Genomic DNA, 16,548 nt, shown 5'->3' with positions numbered 1-16,548 from the left:
GCACATCCTACAATCTGGATTTGTCCAATTATTTCCATTGTATTAGATTCAGTTGAAACATTTTTAGCAAGGTTACTGCATAGGCAATGGTGTGCCTTTCCTCTTGCATCATGTCAGAAGGCTCTTAATATCAAATTTCCTTATAATTGTTGATGCTGAGTTTGATTTTAAAATGGTGTCTAGGCTGGGCACAGTGGCTCATGTTTGTAATCCCAGCACTTTGGGAGGCTGAGGTGGGATGATCGCTGGAGCCCAGGAGTTTGAGAGGAGCCTGAGCAACACAGTAAGACCCTGTCCCTACCAAAAAAAAAAAAAAAAAAAAAAAAAAAGGTAGCCGGACATAGTGGCGCATGCCTGTGGCCCCAGCCACTTAGGAGGCTGAGCCAGGAGAATTGCTTGAGCCCAGGAGTTGGAGGCTGCAGTGAGTTATGATCATGCCACTGCACTCCTGCCTGGGCAACAGAGCAAGACCCTGTCAGCAACATAAATAAGTAAATAAAGTAGTATCTGCTTATATCCTAATTTTGTCCACTGAAAGGTCCTAGAACAGTGACACTCCAGTAGCAATTCTACCCCTTTTCCCCAGGTCTTAGTTTTTCAAATCCATTCTCCAGAGCACCTTGGATAAAAAAGCTCAAGTCTGGGGCAGGGTGATGTTGGACAGTCTTGCCAAGTCAGCAAGTAAGGAAGTGCTCAGTGACTGTTGAGAATATGTGAAAAGGATGCAGGGCCCAGCTTGAAAGGGTTCTTCCTGGTCAAAGTTCAGTCATCAACAAAGAATAAGGACAGTAATGAATTATACCAGTTTGAATGAAAATAATCTACTCATTCAAAGTGATTAACAGGCTAGGCTGGTGTAGTGCCTCACACCTGCAATCCCAGCCTTTTAGGAGGCTGAGGCAGGAGGATCGCTTGAAGCCAGGAGTTTGAGACCAGCCTGGCCAACATAGACCCCGTCTCTACAAAAAATATGAAAATTAGTCTGGCATGGTGGCGTGGACCTGTAGTCCCAGCTACTTGGGAGGCTGAAGCAGGAGAATCACTTGAGCCCAGAAGGTTGAGGCTGCAGTGAGCCATGATTATGCCCCTGCACTCCAGCCTGTTGCCCCTGCTCAAGTAAACAAACAAATAAACAAAAACCCAAAGTGATTAACAAAGGATGAGAGGAGGGGAAGCTGCTTTTTAGAGAAGAATGCCAAGTAATGAGGAGAAAAGGAAAGATAGAAAAATTACCAATTCACAACCACCAATGTAATACTGATGTAGGCAGGGATCGTTAATAAATGCCCAAACCATGAGGAACACTGTCTTTGTGTCACCTCATAGTAGCATCACCTTACAGCTTACTAATTATTACCGAAAGGTAATTACGTTTAGGTATGTTAGACAAACAAGGTATCTCTCCTTGTTTAAGATTGATTGATTGTTATATTTGATGAATTGCATACTTTTTTGATATATATTTTGTTGCATGTATGATGCAGTCAGTACAGCCTTTGCTGAAACCAAACATAGTCTTTGTCGCCTCAGTTATCCCCTAGCCAGGTAGAATATATGGTGCAGTGGAAGCTTAAACTCCAAAATCTGACATCAAAGCTCTGTTTATGAAGCTCTCATACCTGGTAGTTGTCTGTGCTTTAGTCTGCAGCTATGAATGTTAAATTTGTACTAGCTCTGAAGTCAACACATGATCACTTAAGTTCTTTGATTTTGCTTTTATAATTTACCTTTCTCTTAGGTGAGCATGTGTCACAGAAAGATTGAATAAGATTCAGTAGACATTGACTAACTGCCTTCTGTGCTCTAGTCAGTGATGGCAATGTTTAAATGATGAATATTTTAGTTTTTAGATTCTACGTGAACCAGTAAATGATTTCTATGCTGTTGCCCATGTCTCAGAACAGCAAATGCAGTGGATGCAATTCTTACCTCCTATGAAAACGAGTTGAACGCTAATATATTTTCACCTTAACCTTTAAAATCACATCATCTTTTCTTTCTGCAGGCATGCTCAGTCCCTGGCTGCGCTGCAGGCTTACTCTCACTGGTTAGCACAGTATTGCAGTGAAGTTCACCGGCAGAACACGCAGCAGTTCGTGACACTCATCTCTACTACCATGGATGCAATCACACCGCTAATCAGCACCAAGGTCTCGAAACAGCAAAGCCTACACTTTTTGTGTAACTCTGTCTCTCCTTCTGTTCCTATACCCGTTTACTAGAAAATCTAAATATGACACAGAGTTAGACCCATAAATCTTTCTGCTGTTATACACCTGTTTTATTTCATGTTCCTTTTTAGTCATAGCCTACATGCATTCAAATACAACTTTACTTTTTTAGTTATCTGAGTTCCACATGAATACATGCTCACTGTGAAAAAGTAAAGTATTGTTCAGATTTCCAGACTGAAAAGTAGTGATACCTCTGAAACCTTTTCCTTTGCGCGGTGAGCATGGTTGGCATTGGTTGTGCAGGCACACCTCATTTTATCGCACTTGCCTTTATTGCACTTCACAGATACTGTGTTTTTTACAAGTTGAAGGCTTGTGGCAACCCTGCATGAAGCAAATCTGTCAGCTCCATTTTTTTTGACAGCATTTGATGCTTCCATGTGTTACATTTTGGTAATTGTTAGAATATTTCAGACTTTTTTGTTACTGTATCTTACAGTGATTTGTGATCAGTGATCTTTAATGTTACTATTGTAATTATTTTGTAGTGCCACAAACCAAAGCCTGCAAACTTGATTGATATGTGTGTGTTCTGTGTGCGTTCTGACTGCTCCACTGATTGGAGGCTTCTCCATCCTCCTGTCTTTAGGCCTCCCTATTCCCTGAGCCATTTAGTAACCCTACAATGACCTCTGCGTGTTCAAGTGAAAGGAAGAGTCACATGTCTCTTACTTTAAATAAAAATCTAGAAATGATTAAGCTTAGTGAGGAAGGCATGTCAAAAGCCAGGATAGGCCGAATGCTCTTGAGCCAAACAGCCAAGTTGTGAATGCAAAGGAAAAGTTCTTGGAGGAGATTACAATTTCTGCTCCAGTGAACACATGAGTGATGAGAAAGCAGAGCAGCCTTATTGTTACTGATATGGGGAAAGTTTCAGCAGTTTGGATAGACCAAGCTAGCCACAACATTCCCTTAAGCCAAAGCCAAATCCAGATCAGGCCCTTCAATTCTGTGAAGGCTGAGAGAGGTGAGGAAGCTACAGAAGAAAAGTTGGAAGCTAACACAGGTTGGTTCATGAGGTTTAAGGAAAGAAGCCATCTCCAGGATGAAGCAACAAGTGCTGATGGAGAAGCTGCAGCAAGTTCTCCAGAAGCTCAAGATAAGATCATTGATGAAGGTGGCCACACTAAACAACAGGTTTTCTGTGTAGATGAGACACCTTTATACTGGAAGAAGGTGTCATCTGGGACTTCCATAGCTAGAGAGGAGGAGTCAGTGCCTGGCTTCAGAGAACAGGCCAACTCTCTTGTCAGGGGACAACTGCAACTGGAGACTTCAGGTTGAAGCCAATGCTCATGTATCATTCTGAAAATCCTAGGCCCTTAGGAGTTATGCTGAATCTACTTTGCCTGTCTCTATAGATGGAACAACAAAGCCTTAATGGCAGCACATATGTTTACATCATGGTTTACTGGATATTTTAAGCTCATTATTGAGACCTGCTCAGAAAAAAAGATTCCTTTCAAAATACTACTGCTGATTGGCAATGCAGCTGGTTACCTAAGGCCTCTGATGGAGATGTTCAAAGGTATTAGTTTCCATAGTTTCCATGCCGGCTCACCTCACACAACATCCATTCTGTAGTTCTGTAGCCCATGGGTCAAGGAGTAATTTTGGCTTTCAAGTCTTATTATTTCAGAAATACATTTCATGAGACTATAGCTGCCATAGATAGTGGTTCCTCCAGTGGATCTGGGCAAATAAATTGGAAACCGTCTGGGAAGGATTCACCATTCTAGATGCCATTAAGGACATTCATGATTCACGGAAGTAGATCAAAATGTCGGCATTAATAGGAATTTGGAAGAAGTTGGTTCCCAGCCTCATGGATGACTTTGAGGGGTTCAGGAATTCAGTAGAGGAAGTAACTGCAGATGTGGAAATAATAAGAGAACTAGAGGCGGAGTCTGAAGATGGGATGGAGTTGCTGCAATCTCAGGATCAAACTTGAACAGATGAGGACTTGCTGCTTATAAATGAGCAAACAAAATGGGTTTTTGAGATGGAATCAACTGGTGAAGATGGTGTGAACATTGTTGGAATAACTGAAGATTAGAATAACACATAAACTCAGTTGATGAAGCAGCGGCAGGGTTTGAGAGGATTGACTCCAACTTTGAAAGAAGTTCTACTGTGGGCAAAATGCGATGAAACAGCACCGCATGCTCCAGAGAAATATTTCTTGAAAGGAAGTCAGAAACTTCATTGTTGTCTTATTTTAAGTAATTGCTGCAGCCACCCCAACTTTGAGCAACCATCACCCTATTCAGTCAGCAGCAGTCACCTTCAAGGAACACCCTTCACCAGTGAAAGGATTCCCGCTCTGAAGGCTCAGATGATTGTTAGCATTTTTAGCAATCAACTTTTTAATTAAGATATGTACATTGTTTTCTTAGACATAATGGTATTGCACACTTTATAGACTACAATATAGTGTAAACAAAACTTTTATATGCATTGGGAAACAAAAAAATTAGTGTGCCTTGCGTTATTGTATAGTTTGCTTTATTGTGGTGGTCTGGAGCTTGAACCTGCAGTATCTCTGCGGTACGCCTGTATATCCTTCCAGACTTGTTTCTCTTTTTATGTAATAAGTAATAAAAAGTTTGTAGATAGCTAGAGATATAGCTGCTTTTGCGTAACAGTATGCCTTGGTTTTCCTTTACATATGTAGAGCAACTTCAGATTTTCAAAATGTCCAATGCCTTTTTTTTTGGGGGGGGGAGGGATGTATAATAATTTTCCTATTGATAGAAGTGAATTCATTTTATGTCCAATTTATATATGCTAGTGGGCCTGTAGGATAGATTCCTGGAAGTGGAATTACTGAGTCAAAGGTTATATCCATGTTAAAACTGGACAGATTCTATTATGTTATCCCCCAAGTCTGCTGTATTACTAGAGCATATATGTGCTTATTTGAATGTTTTTGTAGTTTTAGTCATACAAAGCATTTTATACATTTTAAGCAATGTATTGTTTTAATAAGAACAGTGTGTTGCTTTCCATAAATTTGTGTTGTATTTATAATTATAACTTTGAAAATAGTTCTATCCCATCAGGAATATGTTTCATTATTTTCCTAGCCATTGCTGGACTTCTAGGCTGCCTTCCTTAAAAAATAAAAATTCATTACAAAGAATTCTGAAATGCATGCATTCGTGAATGTAGCTTTACCCTTTTAGATAATCTTCTTAGGGTAAGTAGAGATTTAGGGTTAAAGGTTAGGAATATTTTGTGGCTCTGGGAAATCATAGTAATTTTTTTCCCTAAGTAATTCTGCCTGCCTTGACTTTTTGGTGTGCTGTTTTTACTTAGTCTTACCAGCATTAGGTCCCATCTGTAACACATTTTCTCCTTTGCTAATTTGAAAGCAACAGTGGTAATTGAACCAAGTATTTGATAGGCATGCTGAAGGGAAAGCAGTAGGAGAGACTGGCCTGAGTGTTAGGGCACAGAAAGGTGGGGGGCTCAGGGAGATCTTGGCTCTGCTGGAGCAAGAAGAGTGAGGTGAAGAATCCCAGGACCTGGATGACATGCCAGGGAGTGTGCCAGCGAGTGTGATTTAATAGCTGATAGGGAGCCACTGCAGACTCTGAGCTGAGAAGTGCCTGAGTTCAAGGCTGCTGGTGACTTTGAAGGAGGAACGGGAGGAGATGATAATGGCTGTGGCAGGAGTTGTGGACATGACAGAGAAGGTGGGCTTCTCTTGTGAATCATCACAGGAAAAATTCTTGAGCTAGATAGAGCCTAAGTGGTGTCATTGGGAAACCAAGAACCACACGTAGCTTTGTGACTGCCTCAGCAAAGTTTGAATCCCAGTCTCACGGGGATGTGGTGAACTGACATGCCCTCTTCCCTCTACAGGTCCAAGACAAGCTGCTGCTATCTGCGTGCCACTTACTGGTCTCACTGGCTACCACCGTGCGGCCCGTCTTTCTGATCAGCATCCCTGCAGTGCAGAAAGTATTCAACAGAATCACTGATGCCTCTGCCCAGCGACTTGTTGATAAGGTGAGGCCCCAGAGCTCCCCTGAGGTCCCCAGGGCTGTGTGGCTGAGACCTGAGGAAGCTGAGGAAGAAGATTCTGGCCTTTGATTTTGTACTCAGAGCTTACAGGCTGTGCCAGCATAGACAGGATTTCTTTTTTTTTTTTTTTGAGACAGAGTCTCGGATCACGAGGTCAGGAGATCGAGACCATCCTGGCTAACACGGTGAAACCCCGTCTCTACTAAAAGCTACAAAAAAACTAGCCGGGCGAGGTGGCGGGCGCCTGTAGTCCCAGCTACCTGGGAGGCTGAGGCAGAAGGATTTCTTATGTTTATGGCACTGACACAGACTCAGTGATTCTCATCGTGCCCATTGTAAGGCAGGCAGGCAGTGTGCTGATTCAGGCATGGAAAAGCACCTCCCAGTGTGCAGAAAGGTTTTGCTGCTTTGCAGCCTGGTAATTTCGGCCAGTGTTGTGAGTGTTCTCTTTGCGTTCTTTCTGATTCAAAGCAGTCTGATTTTTGTTGTCACTGTTCTGTGTGTTCTTTGGGATTGAGAAGTGCCAGGCAAGTGCATTTTCTTAGAATCCTCAGAGGAGGCTCAGGCTAGAAGTTTAAAAACCACCTAACAGGAGGCGGGCAGGAAGGCTTGAAGAGGGTATCAGAGAGCACCAGGATGTGATTGCATTGCTTCTGACCTCATGCTAGGGGCGTGGATTGTCATGGATTCTCCTGCAAGTCCTGCTCTAAGTAGCTTCTCAGGGGACTGAGAAGCCACCAGCTGAGCAATGCTTGAGATTCTGTGTCTGCGGTGTGATTTCTCCTTCTCTAACACTTAAAGTATCAGATTAGAGAGGAAATGAGAGTCCCAGAATAATAATTGAGGTTGGCTCTGGGTTATGCTAGACCTAGACATGGTGCTATTACTTCGTTTCATTTTCCTCCCTAAGTTGCCTTCCAGTTGGACCAAAGGCCCTGCCCAGGTTATAAGAAACGAGCCTGGGGGCTAGGGCTCCAGGTGTGCAGCCAGCAGATGCTGAAGGCTGTGTTGGCCATGCCACTCCGCTGTCTTTGGTTCTTTGACCTCTGATGGATGCCTTTGGGGTCTCTTGTAGGCCCAGGTGTTGGTGTGCCGAGCTCTCTCTAACATCTTGCTGCTTCCGTGGCCAAACCTTCCAGAGAATGAGCAGCAGTGGCCTGTGCGCTCCATCAACCACGCCAGCCTCATCTCTGCACTCTCCCGGGACTATCGCAACCTGAAGCCGAGTGCTGTTGCCCCACAGAGAAAGATGCCACTGGATGACAGTAAGTGACCCCTAGGCTGGGACAGCTGGGGAAGGAGGTAGGCAGGCATTGTTCTTTGTGGCAGATGAGATTTGCCCCGGAGGCTCCTGAGGTAAATTTTTCTGTCCACAGTCCCATAGAGGCTGAGCAGGAAGTCACACTCGGGAGTGGAATCCTGCTACCTGTGGAATTCAGCAGCCAGACCTATTTCCTGAATGCAAACTGTCCCTTCTCTTACTTAAAATGTAAAAAATTCTGGAGCCCTAAGAAAAAATGGAAGACACTGGTGATGGTGCCTTCTGTCTATAAAATACATCTTAAGGTGGTTATTGATCTATTTCAGATGCTTGTGTAGGCAAGCAGAGCAGTTCACCTCTACACGCTTGGAAAGTGCGCTCAAGAAATGTTTTTCCAGATTGGTTTCAACCTTTTTCCAAATACAGATATTCCAGAGGTTTTGAAAGAGCTTGGTTTCTTAAAAAATGGCATGTGAAGTTTGCTTGTTTATATTAAAGAGGGAAAAAAAGTGAATAAGGAGAAGTAAGGCATCTGATTTCTCAGAAATATCTCTTCAAAATAACAAATAGTACCGAAATATTTTAAAAATACCATCTCTTCACAAAAAGAAAATAGAATGTTATTAGATGGTGCCACTTATGGAATGTCAGCAAAAATGCTTTGTGAAATGTCAGAAATTGTAATAAATACAATACTCTTTAAGAAACACTACTTTTATAACCAGGAAGATTAACATATGCACATTGTACAAATATATTAAAATAGAATAATGTAAAGAAGGAAAAAGCAACTCCTAAATCTGACCAGTTTTAATATTTTAGAAAGTAACCATTTTAACCATGCTTCCTTCTTACCTTCCATTTTCTATTTTAAAATAGGCTTCATGGTTACATAACTGGATGAGAGTAGCTGACATTTTGAGGGTATACTGTGTACTAGGCTCTTGCCTTGGTGATTTTATATCCATCATCAAGTCTCTGGCTATGCCAGCATCAACTTTCAAAGCTGGTGTTGGTCTGTTCCTGGTTCTAAGTATTTTTCAAAAATCAGTAATTCATTCAGTTCTCACATTAGCCTTATGATTTCAGTACTGTTACGATCTTGATTGATGATTAGCATGAGGAAGCTGAGGTCTAGAAAATTAAGGAACTTGCCTGGGGCTTGCATCCAGCTGTTGTGGAGTCACGCTTTATCATGTGTAATGGTCTCCTTTCCGCACTTTATCTTACATGGGAGTTACGTCGGTCTGCATGGGCGAGGATATACTCAGTGGTAACAAACAACTCCAAAAGCGTAGTGGCTTAGTACAAGAAGAACGAGGATTTGTTGTTCATACTACATGTCCAGCTTGGGTCACGCAGGGTGGGGAGGTCACACAGGGACCCAGGCTGAGGAAGGCTCCATTTAAGTGTGTTCACTCTGGAAGGGATTGTGGTGAATTGGGTAGTGGTTCTTAAAGGTCTTGCCTGAAACTAACACACTACTTCCACCTCTGTTTCCTTGGCCAGAGCCAGCTACGTGGCCTTGGCTTAACTCAGGGCAGGGAAGCGTGATGCCACTGTGTGCTGAAAGGGTTTGCAGTGTAGTATGTGAATGACATCTTCACTATGCTGACTGTGTGCAGGCACTGGGTTGAGCACTTTGTATACATTATTTCATGTAACTTCCTGTGTAACCCTGTGAGGTATGTCTTATCCTCATTCCACAGTGTTGAAATGAAGTTTGGAAAGTTTCATTTTTCTTATCTTGACTTTATGTGTTGAAAAAAAAATTCCAAACCTACAGACTAGCTGAAGGAATAAGAAAACAACTGCATCTCTCTCACCCAGATTCACTAATTGTGAATGTTTTGCCACATGTGTACTCTTTTCTGCAACACACTTTTTCTTAAAAGCCAGCTGTTTAAGTTGCAGATAATTGACACTTCATCCCTGAATCTGTAACCTTTGTATCTATATAGAACAAGATATTAAACATTGTTACAATAATGTTATTTAACATGTAGCCACATTCACACTTTTCCCCAGTTGTTACCAAATTGTTCTTTTTTGCTTTTAAAACATCCAGGATGTGATCTAGGACGGTTTCATTGTGTTTGGTTGTTGTAACTCTGTAGTCTCCTTTGGTACAGAAGAGCATGCCCAGTTTTTGTCTTTCATGACGTTGGCATTTTTGAAGTGTCCAGGCCTGTTTTCTTGTCACATGTCTCATAGTCTTGTTTTGCCTGATTGTTTCCAGTAGGTTGTGGTGTAGTGGTGCATATTCGCGTTCACATTTCCTCTTGTGTTGTTTCTGTTTGTCCCATCCTTGGTGATGCTCAGTCTGGGCGCCTGTTGGGAGTAGGACCTGCCAGTCTGTCCATTGGGAAGGTGCTTGGCAGGTGTCATTGCTCAGGACTGTGGAGAAAGTGGGCCAGGTCAAGAGTTGGACTTGGGTCTGAATGGCTCCAACTCCTGTGTTCTGCACCACTTTGCCGCATTGCCTCTTTCTTCTTGAAACCTCCCCTCGCCGGCCAAAAAAAGAAAAGAAAAGAAAAAAGGTTCTTAATGGTTTTATAATGTCTTGTCTCATGGAAGTAAAGCAGTTACCTACCCATTCTCCTATTATTACATACTTACAGTGCTTTCAATTTTTGACTTGTACATTTTTAAAAAATACATCTTTTGTCCTTGTTTGAATTTCCTTAAATGCCAGAGGTCAGATTTTGGTTTCTTGACTGTTGGTTTTTCACCCTAAACTGCTTCCCCTGTTGCCTGTGTGTTCTTGAGGAAGTGGCTGCCCAGAGTGCGGTTTCCTGGCTTAGTAGAAGTCCACGTGCTTGTACTTGTGGATGGCTCCCTCCTCAGCAGTGTGGGTGAGCCTTTCCTTTACTCTCCAGTGTCACTGTGACTGGGGGACCAGGCCTGTGACGAGAAGCGTCTTCCTTCATCCTCAGCCCTGTGAGTGGGGCGATACTCTCTCTCCACATTTTCAGATGAGGCAGCAGGGCCAGGCCTGCCTCCATCCACCTCCTGAGCATGTCTTCTTTCTGCCGTATCCCCTCCTCAAAGCTGCGGCAGTCCCACAGCGGCTGCTGAGCACTGGGGTTTGGAGGACCCAGAGAGTGCTCCAGGTGGGGGGCAGCTCTCAGCCCAGCTCTGGCTCAGCCTCTGGCGTTCGCTGGGGTTGAATCTGCTAGGCTCAGGCTGAGCCATGGGCGTCATCTTGGGGAGGTTGGTAGGAGACTCTGCATCTTAAGGGGGTGACTCCACTTGCTCTGGGAACAATGGCAGCATCCCCATCCTGGACCTTCTTAGATGGCTGGCACACTGCTAGTATCGTTCAGGACCTTGTCTCTAATCCCCACTGCGGCACTGCCAGGGTGGGGTTGTTGGCTCTCCCAGATGGATGAGGGTCCTGCCCACGGCATGTAGCCTTCAGATGATCACCTGTGGTTCATAGTCAGGGCTCTCTGACCCCTGGCCTGTTTGTGGCCCACTACATCTGTTTTCCCTGTGTGCCGTATAGAGTCAAAAGTCATCTCAGGGTTTGCATTATATATTGTCAATAACATAATAACAATAATTATATGCCTTATCAAGCTACAAGCCTAATAGGCCAAAGATAGATCAGGCAGGTTGTTCCTGCAGCCAGCACCATTACATGTGCATGGCAGGTGTTTGTGGGATTACTGGGCTGGAGTAGTGTCCCACTGAGGGACAAGGTTTGAGCTGCATGTGTCCATCCTGGCCTGTGACCTTATGACACTCATTTTCTCACCAGTCTATTCACCATCTTTTAGATTTGATTAAATCCAAGGCACCCAACCTGGGGGTACATTTATTTATCTTTTTTCTTCTGTGGACTTGTTGCTGATGGCCAGAGGCAAAAACCTGAGCAGGCAGGCATCTTCTCCCCAATACACACTCCAGGCATCTGGTGTCCTGGCAGTAATAATAGTAAAAACAAAAACTAAAACATAAAGAGAGGGGAATTTATATTGTAATCAAGAGACTGTTCCTTTAAAGAGACTCATGTGATCATCTTCTTGGTACCTTTGCAAGTTTCCTCCCTCTCCCTTGTGTCTCCTCTTACCGTGCTTTCCCCCCAGACAGCTTATAACCTGCAACTCATCTTGATTTGCAGCCAAAGTGATTATACACCAGACACTCAGCGTCTTAGAAGACATTGTGGAGAATATCTCAGGGGAGTCCACCAAGTCTCGACAGATTTGCTACCAGTCGCTGCAGGAATCCGTTCAGGTCTCCCTGGCCCTCTTTCCAGCTTTTATCCATCAGTCAGGTAGGAGCTGGCCCAGAGGCCCCACTGGTGGGTGGTGCTAACAAGGTCCAGAATGCCCACTTAGATCTGTAAAGCACACTGAGTCAGTGCAGTACAGGCCTTGACTGGCTCCGTGCAACGAAACCCGGTACTGAAGGGAAAGGGCAGTGGTGTTTATTTGCGGAGTCTTGGGCCAAGGCCCTGTGGAAAAGTGAGCAGAGCCCTCCATATGGGCCTTGGCACCTACAAGAGAAGGCTAGAGAGCTTTTTTGGCTTAGTTCTCCTTATTTTGTGGCAATGCGCATTTGCCGAGATCATTCCCCTCACCCTTGTCTGTCACTGTCAGTGATAGAGGGCCTCTCTAGCCCTGTGGATGTACTTACCCAGCTCTCATGAGAGCATTATAGTAGTCTTGTCAGTTTTACAAGAGAAATATCAAGCACTTCTCAGTCAGCAAATATTCATTGCCTCTTGCAAGCAGATTGCGTGCAGTTAGAGCTGAAACACTACACAAGATGATTGTTGAGATCTGGAAGTGAAACTGCCCTAAATGTAAGCAGTATTTTCTGCAATTAATCCATTTAATGGACCAGGGCCATGCAATCTAAATACACCTTCATTATCCACTTTCAACCACTCAACCTCTGACCCAACTGCAGGGATTATTAGTCATAGGGGGAAATGACTGAAGCACTCAGGGGTTGACCCAGTTGAGTAGTTTCATCACTGTGGGCACAAAGTGATCCCTCTCCAGTGACACTCTGACCATCACTGGATGTCGGGCAATGAGGGAGGGTTCGAGATGACCTTCATTTCCTGTAGTGAGCCACCAGGTGGAGGTTCCCTGTACCAGAACTATTTTCTCAGCATGTCCCTAATCATTTTCCACTTTCTGTCACTGGCCCTAATGGTGTTGGGGAAATGTTTCCAGCAGGAAGCCGTAGAGAAAGCTGATAGTGCAGATTTCAGGAGTAGGTCGATGAAACCCAGGATTCTGGTTCTCCCTGTGTGCAAACCTGTGACAGTGTCTCTGCCCCTTTCCCCAGATGTGACTGATGAGATGCTGAGCTTCTTCCTCACTCTGTTTCGAGGCCTTAGAGTACAGATGGGCGTGCCTTTCACTGAGCAAATCATACAGACTTTCCTCAACATGTTTACCAGGTAACCACAGACCCCCCATCCGTGGTTTTCAGATTCAAGGGAGAAGTAGTGGGTCTGGCGACAAAGTGTGGCTTTTTGCTCCTGTTCTGTACTTGCCACAGCATGGGTTTTCATGCTGACCCCCAGAGAAACATGTGGTTGCTCACTGTGTGGCTTTCTCATCTGTAGAGAGCAGTTAGCTGAGAGCATCCTCCATGAGGGGAGCACAGGCTGCCGGGTGGTGGAGAAGTTTCTGAAGATCCTGCAGGTGGTGGTCCAGGAGCCAGGCCAGGTGTTCAAGCCCTTCCTCCCCAGCATCATCGCCCTGTGCATGGAGCAGGTGTATCCCATCATCGCCGAGGTAGGGGCTCAGGCAGTCTCCTGTGCGGCCCCCCATCTCCAGATTGGGAAGGGAATGAGATTTCACAGAAAATGGATTGTGTTTTAAAGTTCATTTGTTAGTTTAATATGCTACTAAAGTCATGTCTCCCAAGGAAGAAGGCCTTTAGCGTGGTACAGTCTTTTGATATTGATCGAGTTCATTGGAGCTAGTCTAGTGTAAGCATAGCAGTTATTCCACAGGGTCAGTTGCTAAGATCAGTCTCCTGCAGCAAATAATTTATACCTTTAAGAGACTCTGGTTTTCTATAGCAAACATTCTAACATATGTACTTTCCTATTTGAAACATTCATGGTCTCGAGGATACAAGGCAAGTTCTTGAAACCATTCAAACAAACCTTTCAATGTTACAGGAAAGCCCTTTGTCCTTAGAAAATAGGCAGGCACTCAGCATGATAAGACCAGGAATAAGTATAGATGTAATTTCATTTTTTTGGTAATAGTCATATAAATAAGAGCTAATCTTTAACTGTCTGAACTGAGACTGGGACAGGTCTGGTCTGTGGGACAGACTGGCCTGTGAGGCTTCTTCTGTGGACGCTTGTGGCCCCTGGTATCTATTTAATTTTAATCAACGCTGAACTGAATATATGTGGGCCTTCTGCCTTTGAATTCTGCAGAGACATCTGGAATAAGGGATTGCGGGTGTTGGATTCAATGAGAAAACACTGCTGAGCCTGTCCCTTCTCCTCTACCTCCTCTCAGAATCCTGGCTGCTGGGAAAGAGACTGGCCCAGAGAGCCTGGCTCCCAAGTGTTCTTTAAACCCTCCTCTTCTGGGGAGCAGAATCACTTTAAGGCATTGGGTCTGTCTTTAGCCTCTGTGGTTGTGTAAGACCAACAGGTTAGTGGGACAGCATTTTTCATCCTGGGAAAAGGAACAAGCAAGATGATCTGACAGGTCGAATAGAACAGAAAATCCATACTCCTAATTGTTCATCCACTTGGTAGCTTTTTTCTAGTGTAAAAGCTGAGGGCTCATCAGAAAAAGGGGCCTCTGGCACTGACCTGTGCATTCTCTCTGAAATGTGGGCCCTGTCTCTGCTGAAGAACTCACGGTGTGAACCGCCGACTCCAGGGGCTGGATGTCTTTTTGCACATGCAGTGACAGGACTCTAGGGGCTGGATGTCTTTTGCGCAGGCAGTGACAGGCATGTGGATGGAGTGTTGACACTTGGTTTGCTGTCACGAGGCATCTCCTAGGCATCTTTGCTGCCCTGGGTCTAGGCTGGAGCGGCTCCACAAGCTGCAGATCTGAGCATCTGTGTGTCTCTGCAGCGTCCCTCCCCTGATGTGAAGGCTGAGCTGTTTGAGCTCCTTTTCCGGACACTCCATCACAACTGGAGGTACTTCTTCAAGTCCACCGTGCTGGCCAGTGTCCAGAGGGGGATCTCTGAGGAGCAGATGGAGAATGAGCCCCAGTTCAGTGCCATCATGCAGGTAATGTCGGGGCGGGGGGACTGCCGGGTGACTTCCTCTAACCTGGCACTGCAACGAGTCCTGTCTTTGAAGCCCCTCAGTCTTGGGTCTGAAGCTCAGTTCTGCCTCTTAGTATTGATGAAGTTAATTAATTTCTTGGAACCTCAGTTTCTTCATCTGTAAAGTGGAGCTAATGTTGCTTGGGTCACAGGTTTGTTTTGAGGTGAAATGAGATGACATACACAAAGTGCATGACACTTGGAGATGCTTCATAAACGTCAGTTCCGCTGACCTCATAGTGCTGTTTCCTCAAGTGTAAAGAGCCTGCTTATGCCAGAGTCATCCAGGACCTTCTTAGCAGGGAACTGCCTGAATAGGAGTCTCTGCAGGAGGGCCCTGGACCTGCACTGTGATTCTGACTCTGACCATACTAGGAGAAACACTCACCTGGGAGGCAGGGCAGATGCAGCTGTCCATTGGAGACAGTGCACTGTCTGGGGGCTAAGCACCCCTTGTTGTGGAAGACTGGGACGGCATCCCCTCACGCGGACAGCCAGCCTGCTCTGTGGCTGCATCAGGCACGCTCCCAGGGTCTGCATTCAGGTGTCTGACATTCTCATCTGAGTCTAGCTAGGGGAGTCTCTTTTTGTTTTTTCAGTGCATGCTTTTCCTCATGGGGAAGCAAGAGGAATTTCCACCCTCCCTCCAGCTCCCTACCAGCACACAGCATGCATATGGGCATGCACGCACACACACACTCTCATATACTCACTGACTCTTGTGTGGCAGTTCTTTTCAAGCACATGCCCTTGCCCTGGACTTCCCATCCCTGGCACCCAGCGAGGCCTCAGGTCTGCAGTACTCAAGTGTTTGTGCCTCCCCTGCCTTTCTCTTGAACGCTGTCCTTGCCTGGAAGACTTCTTTGGCAGGCTGGTGCCTGGTCCCCCCTGACGGCTGGTGAAAGGCACTTTGGAGCATAGTTTCACAGTTTGGCAGTTTCTTTTAAAGTTGAATATGTAGTTACTGTATGACCTAGCAATCTCACTTCTAAGTATTTTACCCAAGATAAATGAAAGCATATGTTCACACAACCTGTACACTGATGTTTATAGGAGCTGTTTCATAATTGCCAAAAGCTGGAAACAATTTGAGTATCCAGCAGCTGAATGGATGAACAAGCTCGTGCATGCCTCTAAGGGACTGGCACTCGGCAGTAAGCAAGCATGGATTCTTGGTACATTCAGCAGCATAGATGAGTTTCACATGCATTCTGCTAGGTGAAAGAAGCCAGATGCCAAAGGCTATGCACGGTGGGATCCCATGCCATTCTGTGACATTCTGGAAAAGGCAGAACTATAGGGACCGATAATGAGCAGTGGTTGCCTAGGGGTGGGGGTGCGAGGGGACGTTCTGGGCGATGGAAGTGTCCTGTCTTGGTTGTGATGGTGGTGGTACAACTCCACAGGTAGGTCAGAATTCATAGAAAGATAAACCTCAGAAGTTTTACTCTGTTATACTTCCATGAACCTAACTTTGAACAGTAAATAAGTGGAAACTATTGGTCATCATGGAGATCTCATCCCTGCTGCAGGAATTACAAGATCCCCCTCTGGTAGCTTAGGGGCCCAGGGACAGAATGACGAAGCAGTCGCCACTTGTTTTGTAGGGGGTTCCTGTAGACCACCAGCCTTCCCCACTGCCCCACCTCCTGCACTGCCCCCATGGTTACTTTCTATTCTTTCTATTGGAGCAGGGCACTTTGTGTTGGTGCACAGGGTGTTTCTTTTTGCCCCTGAACTAGTAAT

At 44.9% G+C, this 16,548-nt stretch overlaps 1 protein-coding gene across 4 annotated transcripts in view; it reads left to right on the top strand.

Annotated features, from left to right (window-relative positions):
- The window catches only part of XPO6 (exportin 6), a 117,217-nt gene that overhangs the window by 95,664 nt on the left and 5,005 nt on the right, over positions 1–16,548 (top strand). For 3 of the 4 annotated variants that reach the window (XM_023192950.2, XM_023192951.2, XM_023192949.3), the window contains 7 exons: positions 2,006–2,150; positions 6,102–6,248; positions 7,339–7,528; positions 11,651–11,806; positions 12,832–12,946; positions 13,115–13,286; positions 14,603–14,764. In XM_023192950.2, coding sequence (XP_023048718.1) covers positions 2,006–2,150; positions 6,102–6,248; positions 7,339–7,528; positions 11,651–11,806; positions 12,832–12,946; positions 13,115–13,286; positions 14,603–14,764 — 1,087 coding nt within the window. Of the gene's footprint in view, positions 1–2,005; positions 2,151–6,101; positions 6,249–7,338; positions 7,529–11,650; positions 11,807–12,831; positions 12,947–13,114; positions 13,347–13,686; positions 13,720–14,602; positions 14,765–16,548 lie in introns of those variants that run through there. The other variant, XM_023192952.2, reaches the window with a different exon arrangement.

The sequence above is a fragment of the Piliocolobus tephrosceles genome, chromosome 17 (genome assembly GCF_002776525.5).
Source record: "Piliocolobus tephrosceles isolate RC106 chromosome 17, ASM277652v3, whole genome shotgun sequence".
NCBI lineage: Eukaryota > Metazoa > Chordata > Mammalia > Primates > Cercopithecidae > Piliocolobus > Piliocolobus tephrosceles.
Note: the sequence above shows the minus strand (reverse complement) of the source record. Positions and strands in the feature narration are given on the sequence as shown.